Below are 25,551 nucleotides of genomic sequence, written 5' to 3'. Positions count from 1 at the left end.
ATAAACCACCAATTTGATACACCAATGTGGATAAATTTTCGAATTACTTCAGATGAAACAGTAGTAAAACGAGCAACAAAAAATGCTGTAACGAGGATTTCAGCTAGGAGTGCAAATGATTTATAAAGGCCAATAAAATTGGTGTTGAAATCTGTGGTTTGCATAAGGCTGGACGAAGACCGTTAAAATTCGTCTGGTGGGGGAAAGTTGTGCCGATTAATAAATGGGTATACCCATCAGAGACAAGTTTTTTCACCTCGGAAAAAGCCAACAGTCATATGTTTTTGTGAAGCCTCAAGTTTTAAGTGTAATTGCATTCAATTTGACATAACTCAAAGAAAAAATTAAGCTTGTTGGAGCCTGGGAACCGACCGAATTGAACAGCTGCATGCAATTTTAATTGAATAATAAACCGTTTTTACACAAGCAGTTGGGGTTAAAATTCGTCTGGTGGTTATAACCGACAGATTTTTTATTCAAATCACCTCATTTCAGTACAATTTTTCAATCAATTTTTCCTTTGTTTGTGATATCACTCTCTCAAACACTAAAATTTTTCAAATTCGTATTTGAAAATGGCACTTCGAACGAGCCTCGTAAGAAATGAACCCATTGGCATTGCAACTGGTAATCAAATATCTGTCAAAACAACTGGGTATTCAACTCAAGTACCAAATGATTGTATTGGGAAATTGATGTATTACCTCGATTGTTGTGAGAATCTTATTAGCTTTGGTATACCTTATAGGCTTCACGACTATAGAAATTATGATCGACTAAATGCAGAAGATATTCGAGCAGTTCTAAGTCTTGCTTTAATTTTAGATCCAAAAATCTTCGTTGAAAATGGTGTCATGATTCAAGCCCCAGAACTGTGTGGAAACTCAACAAATAAATTCTATGAAATTACGAATACAAATGTTTCTGTTGCTGTTTCCAGAACATTTGTTATTGCTGGAAAACAAGTCAAGAGTCTAAAAATAATGGCGTTCACTATTAACTGGATGGCAAGTTATTATTATGGTCCACTTCGTGAAATACAACAAATGATTGAATACCTCCAAAGAAACAATCCTCGGATAGCATACAACACGCCAAATAACTACAACAATAATTATTACCATAATAATTATAGACAAGAAGATTGTTGTTGTACTATTCAATAAAAGAGATTGAAATAAAAATATCAAATATATGCACTTCGTCAAAAATTTCATCCTAATCTATTAATCTCAATTCATTATTTATATTAAACAAGATGTCATATGAAAAAAACACTGTGGGAAAAAAAAATTTGAAATAAACATAACCAACTTTCAAAATTAAAATTATAACATAAAAAACATTTCATTAAAGTAATTAACAAATATTATCTTTGAGTTTAGTTCTCAAGTTCGCTGATAGTGTAATGGTTATCATGTAGGATTGTCGTTCCTGTGATCCGGGTTCGATTCCCGGTCAGCGAGTTTTTTTAATTTTAAACAATTATTTTTTTCTTCCAAAATTATTCAAGATTCGTGCATAACTAACAAAGAATTAAACTATATATTGATAAAGGATTTAAATGGTCTAAACATAACTAAAATTAGAAATTTATGTTTTTTACATAAGATATTAAGTACTCCAAATGGTTATATTATCAAATATCATTTGCAACAAAGTCCTAGTATTTGAATCAATATCTTCAATATCATTTATAGATTTTAAACATTCATTAACTGTATTTTGCAATAACGAAATTGCTTCATTTTTATTATTTTGAATCTCATACATAAAAACAGAATAATTTAAAATCAATCCCAAAACAATTGAACTATTTTTAGGAAAAACATTTTTTGTTAATGATATGGATTCATTATAAAATAATTCTGCCTTTTCTATAAATAATTTTTTATCTTTTTCTTCAATATATTCACATACATAACGAGAAAAATCTGCTTTCATTTTTAAATATATTATTTTAGCTTCTAAATTTTCAGCACTAGGTAATAATTTTTCATCAATTATTTTAATTATTTCATAATAAATGTTTTTCATTTCATTTAATATTATTTCATGACATGCTTTAATTATTTCATTTTTTTCATTATCTTTTTCAGACTTATTTTTCATTTCTGTTTCTAAAATATTCATTGCTTTTCTTTTTTTGTTGAACAAATTTTTATATGTATTAATTAATAATGATCTTTCTTTTTCATTAAGTTTAGGATTTAATTGAATAACTTCGTGAAAAACACCAATTGCACTTGAAATACGCCCATAATTTATGAGTATTTTTATTAATTTTAAATTAAATTCTTTATTTGTTTCCATTTTTGTTTTTTAAAAATAAGGCACCCCAAAATGTTAGCGTTAATTCTTCTACTACTTAAAAAATGTCTAAACCATATATATTTCATTTTGTAATGGGAAAGTTAGTTGAATATCTTGATAAGATAATTAATCAAGAACTTTCTAAATGGCAAGCAGCAGAGAATTCATCAAATATCCAATTATTAATCCAATTTTTCAGTAATTATTTTAGGGAACTTCCACAATATTCATCTTTTATCACGACATTATCTAAGACTGCTTTGTATGATGTTTCTAATGTTTTATTATTTATTTCAAAAATGTTATTAGCAATAAGATATGGTAAATATCGTTTATTTAATAAATTAGACCTGCCACAAGAATTAAAGCCTCTTATTAAATATTATCAAGAACTTGATCAATGTTTTGAAATTCTTTTAATTAGTGATTTAATTTGCACGATTATTTCCACAGAATCAAAAGAATTTAATCCAAATCCCTTAATTGATTGTGGGATAGATTTATGCACATTTCAATTTTCTACAATTACAACAAAACTTGGTCAAAAAATATTAAATCAATGGTCTGTTATATTTTCTTTAATTTCAAAGAATTACATCAGTGACATTTACCAAAAGATTTCAAATTATGTTATTAACAGAGCTGATTCATTTTTTGTTTTATTAAAATATCTCCGGTTAGATTCAAATAGTAATCAAATTGATGACATTCTTGATTTAATTATTTCGTTAACAAAACGTTCTAATAGTAAACGCCGTAATTTAACATTATCAATACTTTCATCTATTTCAACTATAATCATGACATATCCGGGGGACCCCAAAAATTTGAATTATTTTCAATCGCTCTCTGATTCAATTCAAGAAAGCAACGTATTATATCCAGGAGCATTAGAACTTAAAGTCTTTTTATTAGTCAAAACTAATACTGATAAAGACATTATAAACAAATTCTGTGAAGAACATATTTTTCCATTAGCTACACATTCTGAAAATGAAATGTATATTGCCGCAAAAATCTTTCTTTATGGAATGTGTAATTTCGAATTAACTCCAGAGATGGTCTTTTGGTCATGGACACCTACAAATCGTCCTAATGAATATGATTACTTACGTTTAAACAATGAATTTTATTCTATTGATCTATTTATGAAATATTTTTATCATTCAAAATATTTTGGTACATGTCCAAATATAATTAGAGACATTTTAGTACATTTAGCACTAACTGATTTTCATCAATTTTTCGAAAAAGTTTGTAATCAATTTTTAAATTTTTCATTAGAAGATGATTCATTTGATCGATTTTTAGTTATGTTATCCATAGTTCCTATGATACATAATTATAATTTATCTAATGAAATCAAAGACTTATTTTTTAATCAAATTTCCGAAAATATCGAATATAAAATCCTTGAAGTAACTAAATTAATGTCTAATTATGGAATATCAAATGAAGATTTCCAACCTTATTATGAAACAATTCAAACTGCTACTGACATAGTTGGTAATTTATTTTCTAATATTTGGAAGTTAAAACCTGGTCCATACTTTCAAATTAGTTCGACAACTACTAAAAGATCAATACAATCAATGAAAATCACAAAAATTTTGCCATATCTATTGAAATATCAGTTGCGCCATTCAAATAAGTGGATTCAAAAGATTATTTTGCTATCGGCAATAACCGATTCTTCCATTTCAAAACCTGCTTATCAAATTTGTTATCAAAACTTAAAAAGTTCTGATCATAGAAATCAAATTTTAGAATGCTTATTACAAATGATTACTTTTTATCAAAAAAGCCCAGTAATATTTGTCTGTTTATCTTTATTATGTGAAACTATCGATGATTTTAATCAAGATATATCTTTAAAAATTAAAAATAAAATAGAATTGGTGGCACTTTTGGGATTAACCTCAGAAAATCCGATGTTAAGAATTTTAGGGTATCAATTATTAATAAAAGTTAATAAATTATTACAAAATGGAGGATTTTATGGATATTTTGAAACACATATTCCTACTATTGAATCTAATGTTACACATAATATTACATTAAATCGAATTCCAAAACATCATTGGTTTACTGAACCGAATGATATTATATTACATTTTATGGATGCATTATCATCACGTTATCAAATTCCATGGCTTTATTATATCTCAGAATTAGGGAAACTTTTAATATCTATTAATTATACACCATTATTAAAAGAGATTAATAATTTATCGAAAACTATTAAACCAATTGAAAATCATTTTTTAATTGGATTTTTAGTATTATTATTATCTACATTAAGGATTGATAATAATGATGAAAATCAAGATTTATATTTAACAACAAAATTTTCCACAGAGAAATATTTGGAAATTTATGTTTATAATATATTAAATGTTATTTCGATATTATTATTTAATTATGAAAATAATAAATCATTAATATTTAAAGCAATTCAACATGCGAATTCGAATTTAATTCCACATATATTAAATATATTATCATCAATTATTATTAAAGGTGTTGGACATTTATCATATTCTAATTCAGCACCAAATCTTTCGGAAACATTAAAACATTCATTTGAGAAACCAAATAATAAAAAAGATGTAACGAATAAAATATTATCTGTTGTATATTATTATTTATGTTATTATGATAGTAATACAATATCTAAAAAAGATTTTTATGAACCACTTGTAAATATATTATCAATTTGTTTTAATAAAATTAAAAAAAGTTTTATTGATGATATAACATTAAATAATAAAGGAATAAAAAATATATATAAAAATAAACAAATTTGTTTATCATCAAAAGTTAAAAAATATCTTCTATATTACTTATATTCAATAACTATAATGTTTGAATATGTTCCTGATTTCATAGCGAATGAATCAAATAAATATAATATTTTTATGTTCTTAATTCAAATATTACAATTTAAATGTAATAAATTCTTAAATAGAGTTCAACGTTATGCTGCATTTGCTTTATTAAATTTTGTGTCTACAATGACAATATTTAAAAGTAATAATTTTAATTTAATGTCTACAAATAATATTGTAAAAACTTTAGCTAAAGCTGAAACTTTTGGTTATCATGTTTTAACACCTTTTTTAAAACATCATTTGTTTTTTTTAGAAATATTTATTGAGTCTTGTTTTTTAATGAATAATCAATATACCGAATTTTTCTTTGATACCATTTATTCGATATTACCTACATATGAAAATGAAACAACAGAATCATTAAAATCTAAGTCACAATTTCTCCTTAAATATAATGGTTCTTTATTTTTAGTAGGTTTATATCATTTATTAAAAGGAACTATAAATTCACGGCAATATTTACAACAATTCTCATTAATATATTTAAGCACATATTTAAAAACAAATGAATTTGAAGAAATTAAACAAAAATTATTAAATTCGGAAGATATTGTCTTAACTATAATTACGAATTTTGGTGAACGTGTTGCAGAACAAATTGTAGCTGCATGGTTACAAATAGTAAATAATCCTAAATTTAAAGGTTCTTATAAATCAATGGTCGATATAATATCACCATGGATTAAACTATTTAGAATGTTACCGAATCAAGCAGGTTGTATACCTACTTTTATTACCACTGAGAAAAGATTAACAAGACATGAGTTTTTAACATCATTATTAAATTTAACTGGTAATCATCGTAAAGATTTTGATTATATTTTAGAATTGTGGAATATATTATTTGAGATATCTAAAGATTCCGAAATTATTCCTATTTTCGTGTCGAATTCGAATGATCCTGAATTAAAGTTAATGATATTTTCGAGACTTTTGTCGAAATATCCTGAGGAAATATCAAATCGATTAATTCAACGATTTCAATTTTCTTTTTATGCTTTTATAGTATATCAAAATGGAATGAATTTTGAGAAAGAGTTTTGGATGGTTACTATTATTACGAAATCATTAAAACATAATAAAACATTTATGTTAAAATATTTACCATTATTAATACATTTTTCATTAATATTTAATTCGAATTCCACCGAAAATTTATATAAAACTATCACAAAAATATTAAAAATTCCATATATACAAATTAATAACACAACAAAAAATTTGAAAATTATTGTGTTAAAACTACAAACGAAGTTATTAGAAATGAGTAAAAAAACAATATTTAATGAGTTCCCTATAAATAATTGGGCGTTTGAAGCAATGCGTTGGGTTATTGGATGTAAGAACTTAAAATATTCATTAATATCTATTAACATATTAAACAATTTACAATACATAATTGATAATTCGATAATTACTGATTTATTAAAAGGTATTTATCGAAGTACATCATATTTTTTAAAAAATGAAAAAAATTCACGTGAACCAATTTTCGAATATATTAATTCTACTTTTAAATTATTTATTCGACATTTTGTTAATAATGAAATGTTATGTTTCGATTATATAATTTCATTTTTTGATTTCGCCGTTTTAACAGATACATATTTTTCTAAGATGTTACCATTATATAAATTATGTTTAGATAATTATATAACTAAAGAAAACGCATTGAAATATTTTATTAAAGCATTTCGTACATGTTTAAGTAAATTAGAAGTTGATTCTAAAGCAAAGAAAACATTTGAAAGTTTTTTAGGTAATAGTAACATTCAAACAGAAGATTTACAATTCATTAAAAGTGTTTTGATCCATAATAATAATAACTCTGATATGAAAGACTTTCGAATGGTATCTCGAACTAATAATGAAGTCTTAAATAGAGTTTTAGGGCATTATTCATTAATGATAAAAAATGGTTCTAAACAACTTAAACAACGAATTTTTACAATATCACGAATAATTGTTCATAAGTTTGATACTTATAAACGAATTGGATATAATACACGAATTAGTTATAATGCTAAACAAAAGAATTTCATAAATAATCAAAAGAATTTATATAATTCGGAATTTAGTAATAGTTTAGATTTGGATATTAATATTCAAGCGATTTTAATTATATTTAACTCTGCAAAGAAAATGATCACTACAATGAATGAAGCATTATATTTCATAAAAGAAATTGTTACAATCGTCGATCCAATCATTGATATCTCATTAATAAAGAATAACCCGAAATGGAGCGAAATAATTCGTCCGATAATTACTAAATTATCGAAATTTAATAATAAAAATGAAATTAATGCGATGTTTACCAATTGTATGGATTTGGGAACATTACCAAATTTATTAGATCAACAATTAAATGTGTTAAAAGTTCAGCCATTCGCAAGTCAATTCGATATGATTAATAAGTTGAAAGAAGAAGAAGAATTGAAATTCCCAAATAAAATCGAAAAATGGGTTCGAACATTTTCTTCATTGGGTATCGAATTACATCGGAAAATTATTAATAGAGTGTCGCCGAGAATTAACTTAACTGAAGGAGATTACGCACCAATTCCATTGACATTGCAATTTATCAGTGATGAAAAAGTGAAAAGAAAAAGAGAACAAAAAAGCGAAAGTAATATAAAATCAAATATGGACTTCTTGAGGACATTAAACTCAAAATAATAATAAATTCTGTTTCTTAATAAATGTTTACCATGAAAAAAAATATTTTTTTTTTAGTACAAAATTATTTGTTTGTTTATAAGGATAATTAATTATTTAATGGTTTTAGTATAATGTTAATGTTTTATTATTTATTTCAAAAATGTTATCAGCAATAAGTTTATCTTAATTAAATATCATTTGTGTTTCTTTATAATATTGAATTGTTTTTCTTTTTCGCATCAATTAATTGATGAATTCGTCTGCAACGAAAGATGATCGAAAAGTATATGGAAACATTAATTGAAACTTTTTTTATTCAATTAAAATGAAAAATACTTTTTATTTGTCACTTAATAAACCACTCTGCAATCCAAATAAAAGTTTTCCCAAACACTTGAATTCTTTTCACGAATCATAGTCAGATTAATTTCTATATTTTTTAATGATATTGTTATATAATAAAGAGGTATTGAAATAAGTCTGTAAATATAACCTATATGTGACCAAAACACCATCATTGTAATTCCTATTAGCTTGCTAATTCTTTTTTCAATTTCCTTTTTCTTTACAAAAATTAACTTATTTGTATAAGTCCTTAGTCTAAAGCCAAATTCATAATCCCAATATACCTTACGACCTACAATTTCATTTGGTAAATAAGATTTATATATATCACTAAATTCTTTAATATATTGTTTTTGTTCATCAGTTTCAGAAGAGTTAATAATAAATTGTACCCATGCATAATCACTAATTTCATTTTCATCTATAGATACAGACGCATTTTCCCCATAAACATAAAATGCTTTTGGATTACATTCATAAGGATCTTCACCATCATTGTATTTTCCAATTGCTCCAATTTTAATGTATGGAATTTCTTTTAACATTTTACTAATATTTTTTTCATAAGTTGTATAATTATAGGATTGATACCATATTTTCCTAGATAAGTCATTAACATTTTCGTGATAAACAACTCCACAAAATAATATGTAACCAGATGCTAAACCTATAATTATGTAGAGATACCACCATTCTTTAGATATTACAAGAAGAATAAGTAAAAAAACAAGGACTAAACACGCATAATATATCCAATGTTCTATTTAATAGTGTGTAGGTAACTCTAAAAAATTTAAATCGGGATGTTGTTTTTTGGCTTCTAAATATCTACTTCTTGGAATAAAATGGGAACAGAAAAATAGGATAGTGAAAAATATTAATAAGAAAACAGGTACAATTAAAAATATATTATTAAGTAACAATTCTTTTAGTTCGTTTAATGTAATTCTTTTTTTGATTTTGGAATCTGGTGGAGAAGATGCATTTGTAGGAGGCAATGTATCAGCAGAATAATCAGCAGGAAGAAGATTAACGTTATATAATCTTTTAGTTGTATCTTCCATATCGTTCATTAAAAATAAAAAAAATGACCATCATTTGATATCTTAAATTATGGGCATTTTATTTTTGAATGTTTTACATTATTTTCAATACTCGAAGATTTTGACGATAATTTTCCTTTCAATCAAAATTTAAAATGCATTTTAAACGGTCTCCATGTTGTTGGACCAAACAGACCTTGTCTATAATTGAATGGAGACTTCAGTTCACTTTTATTATAAGTAATGGGCGTGGATTTGGATCATAGAGTGCCAAAGAAAATGAGGCGCGAGCCCAAGTCGAAAAATGTTCAGCTCAGAATGTTATTCAGATTATATAGCTACCTCGCACAACGTACTGGAAATGATTTCAATAAGAAGATTGCACATCGTCTTTGTCTTTCGAACACAAATAGACGTCCATATTCAGTTTCTCGTCTCGCTGTTGCTCTTCAAGGCAAAGATGCTGATACAATTGCTGTAGTCGTAGCAAAGATTGTTAATGATGAACGCCTTTTGGTTGTTCCTAAGATGAAAGTTGCTGCTCTTAAGTTCTCTGAGACAGCACGTGCTAGAATTCTTGCTGCAGGTGGCGAGATCATCACATTTGACCAACTTGCACAACTTCGCCCAACAGGTGAAAAATGCCTTCTTCTTGAAGGTGATCGCAAACGCCGTGAAGCATGCAAGCATTTTGGTGCTGCTCCTGGTGATGATAATAGCAAGTCTCGTCCAAAAGTTCGTGCTCATGGTCGTAAATTCGAAATGGCACGCGGCCGCAGGAAGTCTAGGCTCTACCACGTATAAAAAGCAATTAACTTAAATTATATTAATTTGTATTTATTCATTCTTTATGATTTTGATTATGCTTGAACCCATTTGTTTTAGCACAAAAATGTTAAATCACGCGCAAATATAATGATGTTTATTCATCTATTAAAATTAGATGGAATTTATGATCACTGCATTCTGGAAATGCCCACTGATCGGTAATTATGCATAAAAATTGTTCAATTAATTATTATTGCAATAATGTTCAGTTTTTTCTAGGCTAATGGGATTTTTTGTGCAAGCACCACAGTGTGTTAGAAATTTTTTCACAAAAGTTTTTGTTATTGGTTGGGTATTGATTTCATCAAGAGTGTACAAAATTTTAATAAAATTTCTGACATAGGAATATTTTTATCTAAAAAAAGGTCTAGGCGAATTAAAATATTATATTTGTGAAAAGTAGAAATGGTTACGATGAATGGAATAACATTAGAAAATATCATAATTATATTAATATACCATTTTTAATGATGATGTTTAGGTTTACCTGTGTTAAATTACACAGATATTGATTTTGTTAGAAATTTGGAAAATTTAACCCGTTCATTTTGTCCGATACGAGAAAAACGGATCCTAATTGAATTTTGGTGAAACACAATATTGTTGTAATATGGATGACGCAAACATTTTATCAAGTTTAATGCATTATGATTCCAACTCAAATAGTTTTTATCCACTTTTTGACAAGAAGCTTCTTGAATGAAATTTCATGTTGACGTTTGATTGAAACACCAAAAAAATTCAATATAGCAATTCAATCATCTATTCAATCAACTCATTTTTGACAATTATTCCTTCAACAACAATGTCTGTAACATGGCTATTTGATTTGATCGAATTATCAGCGTTGAAAAACCATGAATATAAAAATGCCAGATATAATTGCTTGGCATTTTTCATTCATTATTTTTATTACATTAAGGAAGATGAATAAAGCTAATAAATTTTCCCAGCAACTTAGAGTAAGAATGGAAAAGCATCAACTAAGAAGTCTAGACAATTTTGAAATTGTTAAAAAGGCAATTAGTCAAGGCGGATTTGGTGTTATTGATAAAGGTATTATCAAAAGTACATCACAATATGTAGCAATGAAAAAGGCCAAAAGTTAAAGTGCATACAATTCTCTTAAAGATGAATATAAGTTTTTATGCATGTGCTCACATCCTTGTATTCAAACAGTTGTTGGGTTTTACGACACTGGTAACTACAAGGATTCGCTTTTAATTACACCTTTTCAAGAACATGGTTCTCTAAGAAATGTAATTCAGAAACCACCACATGAGTGGAACTTAACACATAAAGTTATACTAATACTTGGTATTGCAGCAGGTATGGAATACCTTCATAAATTAAAGATATGTCATCGTGATCTCAAAGTTGATAATATCTTGGTGGATAGTCAATACCGACCGATAATAACTGACTTTGATATTTCCAGAACAGTTCCACAAAATGAGTTAATGTCAACACATATTGGAACATTAGTTTATATTGCTCCAGAAATTTTTGAAGGAAATAATTATACAAAAGAAGTTGATGTTTATTCTTTTGGCTTACTCATGAACGAAATATTAACTGGCAAAATGCCTTATACCGGACTTAGTACTTTTGAAATTATAAGAAAAAAGAAAAATAACATTCTTCCTGAACTAACTAATATTAAGTTTTTTGCTAAATTAATTCAAAAATGTCTTTCTCTAGATCCAAAGGAAAGACCAAATTTCAAAAAAATTTTTAAAAAGATAAAATCAGAGTATGAATCACTTTCTATTAATGTAGCGGAAGTTGATACATACAAGCAATACATAATTTCTAATGATCGCTGTCCTATGATAAATTTTTTGATTCCAGAACCAATATTAAATGAACCAAATCAATGGAAAAAAGAAATTGTAAAAGTCGATAAATTAGAAGAAATTCTTAAAAGAGCAGGTAATAGACCAGTTGTGGTCGTAATGTTATATGGTAAATATCAAACTGGAAAATCTACGTATTTACAGACACTAACAGGGAATTCTGCATATTATGCTGGACAAGGAACGGCAAGTCAAACACAAGGATTATTGATTGATGGACCATATCTTAGATCTGATTTAATTAATAGAATAGCTTCTATTGAAAAAGATGATGAACCGGTATATGGTGAACTTATTGGCAAATGTAATTCTCTTATTACAAAATCTAAAATCAATAAGGAAACTGCAATATTTTTTATTGATTCTCAAGGAATTGGAGATGAACAATATGAAATGCAACTTAAAAATGTTCTTGATAAAACAAATGCATTATTTACATCGGTTTCTACTGTTTGTTTGACAATTTCTGATTTTAATGATAGTGTTGATAGTATGAAAACTGTTTTAACAACTATTCGACGTGCTCAACTTTCATCATCTCTACCATTATCAAAAGTATATTTTCTTGTAAAGAAATATAAAGCAGACTTGAACATTGTATTAAATAATAGCGATCCAGATGAATATTTGGAGAATATAAAGGGATTTCAAAGTGTATGGTGGGAACAACATCAAATAGCTAAAGAATATTATGCACCAAATTCTCTTCATCCACTTCCACTTGGAGATTATCGAAATAATTTCAACGTTTATGTTAACACTGTTTATCAATCATTATATTTTATTTTAACAGCAACAACAAATCAAATGAATGTAAATGAATGTTTTAATTTTCTTAGATATGGAATTATTTCATTGTTTGATGAATTTTATATTGAAGTACGGAATAAAATCCTTAATTTTCAGAATGAAAGGATTCCGAATAATCTTAATCGCTCACTTAAATTGTGTTGTGCATGTAGTTTAACTCTTAATCAATATATTTCATTACTTCTAATGAAATCTTTTTTTAATGATTATAATGTAGAATCAATTCATCAAACTATAAATACAATATTTATTATGACTACACGTTATGTATTACCATATATTCTTGGCAATGAAGATATTTCATTTTTAGACTTTCAGCAATATTCTAATGAAATTCTTCATGATTTATTATCATATATAAAAGCTAACGATAAAAACTGGACAGAATTTATGCAGGAAGGAAAAGAACTTAATGGCATGAAATGGTTATATGAAGGTGCTTCAGGCACTGCTGTTACTATATTATCATTTGTTCCATTAATTGGATTAGCATTTTCAATTCCACGAATTATTTATAATAATAAAATTAATAATCATTTGAAAAAAGCAAATCAAATTGAAAGCAATTTAATAACAACTTTATATCCTAAAATTTATTTTAGAGATCTTTACAATGTTGAAATATTAAGTCTTTCGAATATTTCATCTATTTCTAATTATCAAGTTTCGTATGTATTCTTTGAACAACCAAATCATAATTCCATGTACTTATTCCAAGCAATATTTGGCGTTCAATTTTCAAGCAGTAACTCAAAGTTTTTATTGTATAAGAATATTAATATTAGAAATAACTTACGAAGATTCGAAAGATATAATAAAAGAAGATCAACAACATTAAGTGGGTATACGGTTAATGTTTTGTATGTAAGAAATATTAGTCAAAATGAACTCAACTCGATAGAAAAGGCAATAAATGAAAGATATAATATAGGATATATTACTTCAATAAAAGAAAAAGAAAAATTACAATTAAAATCAAGTAAGTTTACTTATGTTTTAATTTTATCAAATGATTACTTTTCAGAATGGAAAGTTGTAAGGTATACTTTCAAGTTGGAAATGTGGTTACATTCTATGTTAAAATCAGATTTAAATCGCTACCTACCAATTCATGCAGCTGACACTGACTTTGATAGATATGGTCCAAGGTGTGTTGCATCAATAAGATATGCAGCTAGATGTATTTTTCAAGATCCAAAACTAGCTATTACAAAGCAAGACGAAGAGGATTTCAAAAGTTTTTTGAAAAGTTAGTAAACAATTTCTTTTAAATTGATCTATGAATTGTTTGTTTAATACTCATTCTTCTTAAGTGTATGTCATCATTGCATTACACCAAAATTTTGTTATTGATAATCTAATTAATAATCAATATGAATTTTCTACTTTAAAAATTGTCTTTATTTTATGTTTTAATTTATTGTTCTAATTTGAATTATTAAGTCTAATACATGTGAAAAAAATCAGCAGTATCGGTTTCACTTTAAAACAGATCGAAAAGTGCTGCTAATCTAAGAGAAAGGTTTTCAATGTATGAGTAAATGTATTATAGATAATTACGATAGAATACGAAGGAAATGGATTCAACTCTATTTCCTAATATAAAAAGACAAATTCCCATTGAATTCATTAGAGAACTCTCACTGAGCCAATTCCAAAATTCGATGTTATTCAAATCAGATAACAAAGATTTAGTTTCAACATTATCCATTTTTCAATCACTTTCAATTACAGATCCAATTAAAGAAACGAACAAAATACTTTTCAAATGGGGTGTAGAATGTTATATTAACTCTATTCTTAATACACAAATTAATCCTCCAGTTCCATTTGATTATTCCAATATTCATCCTGATTTATCAAATCATGAGCAACTAATTTCATATGCTCATTCATATTCAGATCGAATTTTAAATTTACAAGAAACATTTCCCTATGAATTTATTAATGTTTTAAAATCTTTTACATATTCTGAGGCACTAACTTTCATCATAGCATGTACAAATAATCCAGGGATTCCAATATCCTTTATTTCTCAAACCATTTCACTTTATCCACATATCAAATATTCGTTTGATGATATATTAGAGTATATATTTGAAAAACGATGTTCAACGAAGGTCAATTTATTTACTTTTTTTGAAGGTCTTTTAAATAATTTCAAAAGTAATCAAATATATTCTGCGCAAACATTATCTACACATTTTGACAGTTTAATGAAAGATTATTATATTCAATTAATTAATTCCACTATTCGATCACATGAATTTTTCATTAATAAAAACTTTGCATTAACCTTAAAATTATTTCCTGATTTACAATTATTATCATTTCTATTACAAATATCGACAACAACACCATTAGAACAATTACTTCAAGCGATTAAATCATTACCACCAAATGATTTAGTATCTAAAATTCATAATTATTTATTGTTATCACAAAAACTTGATTTAAATGGAAAGAATAATTGGGAACAAATCCAAAAATATTCGATTCCTTTTCTTTTAGGTGATGAATTATTTACATCGGAATTATTAAAATCATTTCCACGTAATTCGGAATTTATATTTATCCCAACGAAAAATTGGGAAATTGATTATAATTTTATACAAGATTTCATAATAATAAAAAATTTGATTTTAGAAAAAAATATTAATTTAATTCCTTCGAATTTAATCATTGATTTGTTTTCGATATTATTTATTAAGAATAAAAATGATAATAACTTTTATTTCGATTTTAATACATCTTATAAATTATTAAAGAAAATTAATAAAAATAATGAAATTGTACCAAACGAATTAAATAAATATTTAAAAAACGCAATTTTTAAGTTTAAAATAGCAAAATTACTTTTTAATGAGCCGAAATTTGAAAATGTTTTGTTACCACAAAATTATTATTATACAAAATCATTAAAATCAATTTCACAAATAAATAAAATTATTGAAATATTTGGAAATCCTCCGAATTTCATATTATCGAAACTTTTTTCATTAAATATTTTAGAGAAATTTGGAAATCAAATTGAAAACATTATTAATGATGAAATTATTTCATTTATTAATACATATTTAAATGATTATGATAATGAACAAAAAGAAATTTTCATTTTGGATTTATGTTCATCAAATCGAAACTTTTTATTTTTAGTAAACAAAATCGAAAATTCGGAAAAATATAAAAATTATATACAAAAAATATTATATCAAAAACAAAAATATCCGAAAAACATCAATTTGAATCAATTTAAATCAATTATAGAATTGAAGAAACGAATTTCGAAAATTATAAAATATAATTTTCCTAATAAACAATTAAAATCATATTGTAATTTGTTATATCAAATTATTACAACTGAAGAAACATTAAAAGTTTCACCTGAAAATCGAATTTTTGATATAATAAATTCATCAAATTCGATACAAGAAGTCGAATATTTATTTAATGAAACTAAAATTGACATAATAAAATTTATTTTTAGTTCTAAAAAATCAATAAAAAATTTGTTAATACATAAAATGCTTCAAGAGAAACCATTAATAACAATTCCATATTCAATAAATCGAATTTCTAATAATGAAATAATAAAAGAAATAAATAATTTGAATAATTTTAAAATAGTAAAACGTTATTTAGAAAATAATTTTCAAGAAAATCAAAATAAAACAATAGAAAATATAATAGAAAACATTAAACAAACGAAAAATCAAGAAACTTCAATGAGAATTCTTGATGATATAATATATTCATATGATTTAGAACCATATTATAGTGAAATATTAATGATAATTCATAATTTCCCTATAAATTGGTGTATCGAATTCATTGAAACATATATTTCATTTTTACCAATTAATAGTTTAGCGTTAATACCTTTATCACAAAAATTAACTGAACTTAAAAACATAAATATAACTAATAATAAAAATGAAATAGAAATTGTGTGTAAACAATGGAGTTATTTAATGAAATTAATTCCTAATTTTGATTTTGTCTTTAATTTTCCTGAGAAATTTCATTTACTTTCGATATATCATTTACAAAATCATATTATTGGTAAAGATATAATTAAATTGATACAAAACTTTTGTAAAATTTTAATATTTATACGAAATTCAAATATATTTTGTAATAAAGAAGAAGAAAAAAGTTTTGTATTAAAACATATAAAAAATAATTTTTCGAATATAAATAATGAAATATTATCTGAAATGATAATTGACATTGGAATAAATTATTCATATGATTGTGGGTATTCATTATCAAAACTAATAAATGATTTAGATTTAACATTTGCAATTATTAAAAATTTACCAAAATCATTAAAATTAATTTCATATTCGAATAATGAGAATAAATTAATTGAAGAAATTTTATCGAAATTTATAATTGATTCGGAAGAAAAAGAAATACAAATTCTTCATTACTTAACGAAAATGAAAAAATTTGCATCGAATTCATTAATATATAAAATATTAAATGAATTTACACATAATTTGTTATATCATAAAAATAAAATTATTTATTCGGGTAATAACATTCAAGAGTTAAGAGATATTTCGGAATTATATGATCAAAAAAATGTAATTAATTTATTAGAACAAAATAATATTCATATTTCTGATACAACGAAATTAAAAATTGAAAATTGTTATAACTTTTTTGGTATTTTTAATTGTAATAAAACGAATAATGAGAAAACATTGAAATTTAATATAAATATTCCATTTGAGCTTAAAATAGAAAATAAAAATAATAAAAATTCGAAAAATTTGTATTCATTTGATTATGATGATAACATATTAAGTTTTTATAAAAATAATTTTAATTCGAATTTCATTGAATTTGTGAATTATGTTCCACCTGATTTTATCTTTTTTGATATTAATTCGAGTTTCTTAAGAGTTCAAAATGATATTGATACATCGATAACTGAAACATTATCATTTTCATTAACACCTAAAAACATTTCTAATAATAAAAATTTAACATTACAAATTAATGATGAAAATGAATTAATAAAAGTTACAACAAAATATTTATCTAAATCGAAAATCTTTAAATTATTTAATATATTAACTAATGATTCATTACATTTATTATTAAATATATTAAATAATAATAATTGTATTTATTTCATATTACTTTTAGTAATTTATTGTATTGATAATCCATTAAAACAAACGATTTTTATATTTCCTAATTCCGAATTAAGGAATCAAAGTAAAGAAAAACTTTTCGATTTCATAATCGGATTAAAACAAACATTAATATCATCATTAAAATTAATAAAAAATAGTGATACGAAATATTTGTTACCGATAAATATAATACCAAAAGGTCATCGTAAAGATTTGGATGACTTATGTTTGGTTTATACTTATCAACAAAAAATCGGATTCGAAATTTCATTGTTCGATCCGAATGTAAATTTAGTAAAAAGAATTTCGAAATTATTTGTGAACGGCGATTATAAAAATGGATTCGATCTAATTCGAATTTTAAACGTAAACGTCGACGACGTAATGATTGAAGCCGCGGCATATTTCGGCCAATCATTAAGTTACGATTTTGGAAAATTTTTGTTAAATGTGATTCCAAAACTTGAAACTGAAAATGCGAATAATTTAATTGAAGCGCTTTCATTGATCTTAACACAAAATTCGGAAAATCAAAAAATATTAAAAAATTTGTTGATTAATATAAATGAATCCAAAACGAATTATAAAATGTTGAAATGGATTAATTTGGATGAAGAAGCAATGCTATTGGCATTAAATAATGGACTTGAAAATGAAATTGAGCAATCATTAAAAGATGCGAAAATTAAGCGAAATATGAAAATCATTAAATATTGTAAGAAATTACAAAAAGAAAATAAAATGTAAATAAATATTTTTATTAATATTCTTCTAAGATACTTTGATTTCTTCGTAAGCGAAATTTTGTAATTATTAAAGGAATTATTAGAAAAATTATAGTTATAACAGGTGCAGAGATACAAATAATAATCTTTGTTGCGTTTGATGAATTAGAGTTTGATTTTGTGGGTACTTTTGGTGTAAATTTATTTGGATGAGATACATTAGATTTTATACATTTATTTGATTGCGATGTATTATTTGATTTTGTTGATGGATTTGTATGAGATGTTTGACTTGTTTTTGCTGATGGATTTGATTTCGTTGAATTATTTGATTTTGCTGATGGATTTGTATGAGATGTTTGACTTGTTTTTCCTGATGGATTTGTATGAGATGTTTGACTTGTTTTTGCTGATGGATTTGATTTCGTTGAATTATTTGATTTTCCTGATGGATTTGTATGAGATGTTTGACTTGTTTTTGCTGATGGATTTGTATGAGATGTTTGACTTGTTTTTGCCGGTGTGTTTGATTTCGTTGAATTATTTGATTTTCCTGATGGATTTATATGAGATGTTTGACTTGTTTTTGCCGGTGTGTTTGATTTCGTTGAATTATTTGATTTTCCTGATGGATTTATATGAGATGTTTGACTTGTTTTTGCTGATGGATTTGTATGAGATGTTTGACTTGTTTTTGCCGGTGTGTTTGATTTCGTTGAATTATTTGATTTTCCTGATGGATTTGTATGAGATGCTTGACTTGTTTTTGCTGATGGATTTGTATGAGATGTTTGACTTGTTTTTGCCGGTGTGTTTGATTTCGTTGAATTATTTGATTTTCCTGATGGATTTGTATGAGATGTTTGACTTGTTTTTGCTGATGGATTTGATTTCGTTGAATTATTTGATTTTGCTGATGGATTTGTATGAGATGTTTGACTTGTTTTTGCCAGTGTGTTTGATTTTGCTGATGGATTTGATTTCGTTGAATTATTTGGTTTTGCTGATGGATTTGATTGAGAAACATTATTTGGGAGTGCAAATGTCTTTGATTGTATATTTGACGTTATTGGCTGTGGAAAGCAATCGTCTATAATTCTTCCAACAGATACATTTAATGATCCGAATTTTGTTGAATTATATGAATATAATGTCATTACATATTGTGCTATTACACCACTAAATGCTAATTCATTAATTTCTGGTTCTGTTTGTCCAAAATAATAAATACAAACAAGAGAAGTGCATTGATCAAATGCATATTTTTCTATTATAACCACATTTTCATCGATTATAACCTCTTTTAAATTATAACATTTCATAAAAGCGCCTCTTTCGATTTTATTTACTGAATTTGGAATTCTAATATTCTTAAGAGAAATGCATAGAGTAAACGCAAACTTTCCAATTATATTAATATTTTCTCCAATAATTACTTCTGATAAACTAGAACATTCTTTAAAAACAGCTTCATTAATTATGGTTAAAGAATTTGGAATTTTAATATTCTTAAGAGAAATACAAAGAGTAAAAGCGAACTTATTAATTGAAATAATATTTTCGTCAAGATTAACATCTAATAAATCAGAACATTCTTCAAAAGCACCTTCACCAATTATAGTTACTGATTTAGGAATTTTAATAGTTTTCAAAGAAAAACATTGATAAAATTCATAATTAAAAATTAATGTGATAACTTCACTGAGAATAACTTCTAACAAATTGGAACATCCTGCAAACACTGCTTTATCAATAGATGTAACTGAATTTGGGATTTTAATTCTTTCAAGAGAAACACAATAAGAAAATGCATGTTTTCCTATTGTTTTAATATTATCACCAAGAATAATATCTGATAACATAGAGCAACTTTCAAATGCTGATTCATTAATTAATGTAACCAAATTTGGAATTTCAATTTTTGTAAGAGAAACACACCAACCAAATGCATGCCCACCAATCGTAATTACGTTCATACCAAAAGTAATTTGTGATAAATTTTCACATTTAAGAAATGCTGCTTCATCAATTAGAGTGACTGAATCAGGGATATTAACACACCCAAGGGAAATGCAATAATAAAAAGCTTTGTTTCCAATTGTTGTAATCTTATTATTTAGAGTAATTTCTGATAATTTCGAACATCTTTCAAACACATTTTGATTAATTGAAGTAACTAATCTTGGAATTTCAAATACTTCAAGAGAAATACACCAAAAAAATGCATAACTTCCAATTTCAGTAATATTTGCTCCGGAATAAATTTCCGATAACATAGAACATCCATTGAATAATCCTTTACTAATTGAAGTAACTAATCTTGGAATTTCAAATACTTCAAGAGAAATACACCAAAAAAATGCATAACTTCCAATTGTAATAACATTCTCACCGAAAGTGATATTTGATAATTTACAGCATTCTTTAAATGCATAATCATTAATTGAAGTAACTAAGTTTGGAATTTCAATTTTTTCAAGAGAAATACAGTAATCAAATGCATTCTCATCAATAGTAATAATATTTTCACTCAAAATAACTTCTATTAATTTTTTACATTCTTTGAATAAACAAATACTAATTGAAGTAACTAAATTTGGAATTTTAATTGTTCGAAGAGAATAGCACCAAGTAAAAGCACATTCACCAATTTCAGTAATATTTTCACCAAAAGTAACTTTTGATAGCATTTCACATTGATTAAATGCAAAACTCTCGATTAAAGTAACTGAATTCCCTATTTCTACTGAAATCAGATTAAGCCATTTATAAAAAGCATATTGTGGTATTTTTGTGATACTATTTTCTATTATTACATGCAATGCATCATTCTTATATTCATTTGTAAATTCATTTTCTGTTGTTATTGTAAGTATTTTCTCTGTATTATTGAATAATTCATATGTTTGTATTATAAATATTATTACCAAATTAACATTCATTCTTATAATATTCAAAGAAAAAAAAATGAAAATGAATTTTGAACGACAAAATTATTATGGAGATAGTAATAAGTTTTGACTGATAGTAGATTTAATTTTGGAAAGGTTTTGATTTTAAAATCGAAATTACATTTCCATTTATATTAAACGATTTACATACAAATAACTTTTAATATTATTCGATAATTGATTTTTTTCTTCCTTTTCGATTACCATCCAACATATCTTCCATTGTTTTAATTTGACGAACCAAAGCATCATTACGATGTTCGATTTCTGTTCTCATTACATTAAATTTTTCTTCTATAGCTGCTTCAATTGTCTTTCCCATTTCTAATTCTTTTTCTTTTGCTTCGTTCATTTTCTTTTCTTTATCTTCCATTAAATTTAGTTGTTCTTCAAGTTTTGTTTGCTGTGAAATTTCTTCGTTATTATCATTATCTGCTTCCGATTTTGATGAATATTTATTCATTATTGCAAAACATTCTTTATCTACCTCTTGTAATGTTTGATCTGTAAAAACAAATTGCAAAATTATTATGTTTGATTCAAGATTTTGTTTAATATATGTACTTAAAAGATGAATTTCATTGGGGTTAAATGATTCATTGTTCGAAATGATTTTTATAACTTTAGTATGAAATTGATTTATGTAAAATTTGGGATTTTTACAAGTAGGGATATTACATATATAATCATTTAATATCATAAGAACAATTAATTCTTTGGTAGTGTCATTGAATTGTTGAGAAAATAGAAATGATTCAAATTGAAAGTCAATAAAAATATTTGAAATGTAATGAATAGAATCATTTTTAAATTCAGGAGGAATTCCAAAAATTTTATAAATTTCTTCGTTCATATTTTCTTTAGGTATTGTTTTTAAATATGAAATATTTGTAGTTGTCCATCCTGCACCTAAATCTGGTTGTATTTTGATTAGCTCTTTTGATTGAGTTAAAGATGTTTTTGAGCTTCTTAATATTTTATCTTTTGGGCTTAGTAATGTTTTAGATTTTCTTGTTCTCATTAACGTACGTTAATGCTAAGCTCGCCTTTTCAATGATATTTGATCATTAACCGTAGTACGATAGGATGCATACATAAACGGTCGCTAAATATTTCGACAACATTCGACTTTTTGATTGAGCTTTAATCGTGATATTTGCCTGTTCGACTTTTTTAGTTATATTTGATCGTGTCATATTTTGTCATATTCACTTTTTGAATATTAATTTATCGGCATTAGGGTACCCTAACCTTCTCATCATCAAAAATATTTTTTGAAAATTTGGGTTACTCAAATTGGCACCAGAATTTTATTTTGCAGTTCAAAGAAAGTGGAAAAAAAGTAGACTGCAAAGATATTAACAGTCAATTCTCCAATCTGCAAAATCTAAATTCACTTGAACACTTAATATTTAATTTACATGAAGAAAATCTTGAGGATACTATACAACAAACAATGAATTTATATGATACAAATTTTCCACACTCATTCAATGTAATTGTTTGCATTTTTGTTTATTCAGCATTTTCTTCAATGAGGGGAATACTTAATATATATTTAAAATATTTAAAATCAATGCAAAAACAACAAAAAGAATTAAATAAAAAGAATCCAAATGTGTTTAAAATTTTTAGTGGATATTTATCTCAAATCGAAGAACAAGAATCATATTATATTCTTGAGAAAATGATAGAATTTAATTTAATAGATGAAAGCATAATTAAAAAAGTGTATTCAAAATATTTTGCACATCGTAAAACAGAAGCTGAAAATAGAACAAAATATTATAATGATTCATATTACAGAAAATTCATTTTAAATTATGAAAAACTATCAAAAAATGATTGGGAACTTCATAAGAAATTAATTAAAGAAGAAGTTAATCCATTAGAAGTTGCCAAAATAATTCAAAATGATGATGTTGATAAACTTCAAGAAATATCAACACAACCAAATTTTAATATTAATCAATTTATTGAACCATCACTTTATCAAAAGTATTCATATATTAATCAAAAACATGTTACATTAATTGATTATGCAGCATTTTTTTCATCTGTAAAATGCTTTAAATTTTTACTTATGAATAATGCAAATGTAAATAACACAGGTAAATATGCAATTGCAAGTGGAAATCATGAAATCATTCATTTATGTGAACAAAATCATTCAACATTTAAAGAATCATATGAAGCAGCAATTAAATTCCATCAAAATGATATATTTCATTATATATTTGAAAAGAAATTGGAAAAAAAGTTTAGAAAATTATTACAAGTTTGTAGTGATAGTGGAAACTATGAAATATTTTTATTTCTAGAAAAAAATGGCGTGAAAGCTAGTGAAAATATTATACACAGAGAATCAAGAATTGGAAATTTATATCTTGTCGAGAATTTACTTAAAACTTATCCGATTCCTTCAGATATATTAATATTATCTTCAGAATCAGGAAATATTGAACTTGTAAAATATATTTTAGACCTAAATGTAATTGATATTAATACTGAATATGTTTATTTTGATTTTTTAATATTTGAAAATAATATTTGGAATATGTTTATATAACTTAGAACTGCTTTGATGAAAGCTGCTGAAAATGGACATACAAAAATATATAAATTACTTCTCGAACAAGAAGGAATTGTAACAAATACTAAAGATAATATTTAATTTTATTATTGTTTATTCCATAAATATAATATTTTAAATTATAATTTGGTGTTTATTTAGTTAATTTTTTACAAGTCTTGAATTAGCATCTGCAAATGGTCATATAAAAATTTTAAAAATGATTCTTGAACAAGAAGGAATTGATATTAATATAAAAGATATATTGGTATAATTTAAAAATTATTTTAATAATTTAATATTTCTAAATAATAATTGGAATTTAATTAAAATGTTTTATACTTCACTTATCCAAGCATCTTTAAATGGACATACCGAAGTAGTTAAATTACTTCTTGAACAAAAAGGAATTGATGTTAATATTAAAAATATTTGTTTACATGATTTAAATTTTAAATTAATAAATTCAAATTTCAAAATGATATTTCAAAATTACTTAAAATATTTTTTACAGCACTTATGTATGCAGTTCTAAGAGGTTATGTAGAAATAGTTAAATTACTTCTTGAACAAGAAGATATTAAAGTAAATGATAAAAATATTTTTTTATATTAATTTTAATCTTTTTTATTAATTTAATATTTCAATATAATATTAGGAAATTAAACAAAATATTTTTTACAGCACTTATGATTGCATCTGGATGTGGTCATTCAGAAATAGTTAAATTATTACTTGAACATAAAAATATCAAAATTAATTCTAACGATATTTTAATATTTTGATTAAATTTTATTTATAATATTTAATATTTCAATATGATGTTTAAAAATTATATAAAATATTTAACACAGCACTAATGGAAGCATCTAAAAATGGTAATTCTGAAGTAGTCAAGTTACTTCTTGAAAAAGAAGGAATTAATATTAATGCCCAAAATGTTTATTTAATAAATTTGGGCTTTGTTTATTTTGTTTGAAATCTTAAAATAATATTTAAGATTTATTTAAGTTATTTAAAACAGCGCTTTTTTTAGCTTCTGAATATGGTTGCACAGAAATAGTCAAATTACTTCTAGAACAAGAAAATATTAATTTTAATGCTAGAGACATTTAATTATTTTAAATATGGAGTATTTTAATAATTTGGTGTTTAAAATTAAGAATTGGAAATTATCTAAAATATTTAATACAGCACTTATTTCAGCAACGCATAAAGGTCACACTGAAATTGTGAAATTACTTCTTAAACAAAATGGAATTGATTATACTGCAAAAAATGTTTAAATAATTTATTCAACCTTTATTTTTATAATATAAAATTTCTAAAGGAAATTTGGTGATTACTTAAATTAAATTGGTCAGCAAATACATTTGCAATGCGAAAAAATCACACAGAAATAGCTAATT

General features: G+C 24.9%; 1 protein-coding gene across 1 annotated transcript; it reads left to right on the top strand.

Annotated features, from left to right (window-relative positions):
* Positions 1 to 9,496: 9,496 nt before the first annotated feature.
* Positions 9,497 to 10,057, top strand: GO595_009855 (60S ribosomal protein L18; the record flags this gene model as incomplete). Its single annotated transcript, XM_067923586.1, has 1 exon — positions 9,497 to 10,057. One exon carries the CDS (start codon positions 9,497 to 9,499, stop codon positions 10,055 to 10,057), a length of 561 nt encoding a protein of 186 aa, XP_067769983.1.
* Between the last annotated feature and the right edge of the window lie 15,494 nt (positions 10,058 to 25,551).

The sequence above is a fragment of the Histomonas meleagridis genome, assembly GCF_020186115.1.
Source record: "Histomonas meleagridis strain 2922-C6/04-10x chromosome Unknown contig_97, whole genome shotgun sequence".
In the NCBI taxonomy this organism is placed as follows: domain Eukaryota; phylum Parabasalia; order Tritrichomonadida; family Dientamoebidae; genus Histomonas; species Histomonas meleagridis.
This window is presented reverse-complemented; position numbering and strand designations above follow the sequence as displayed.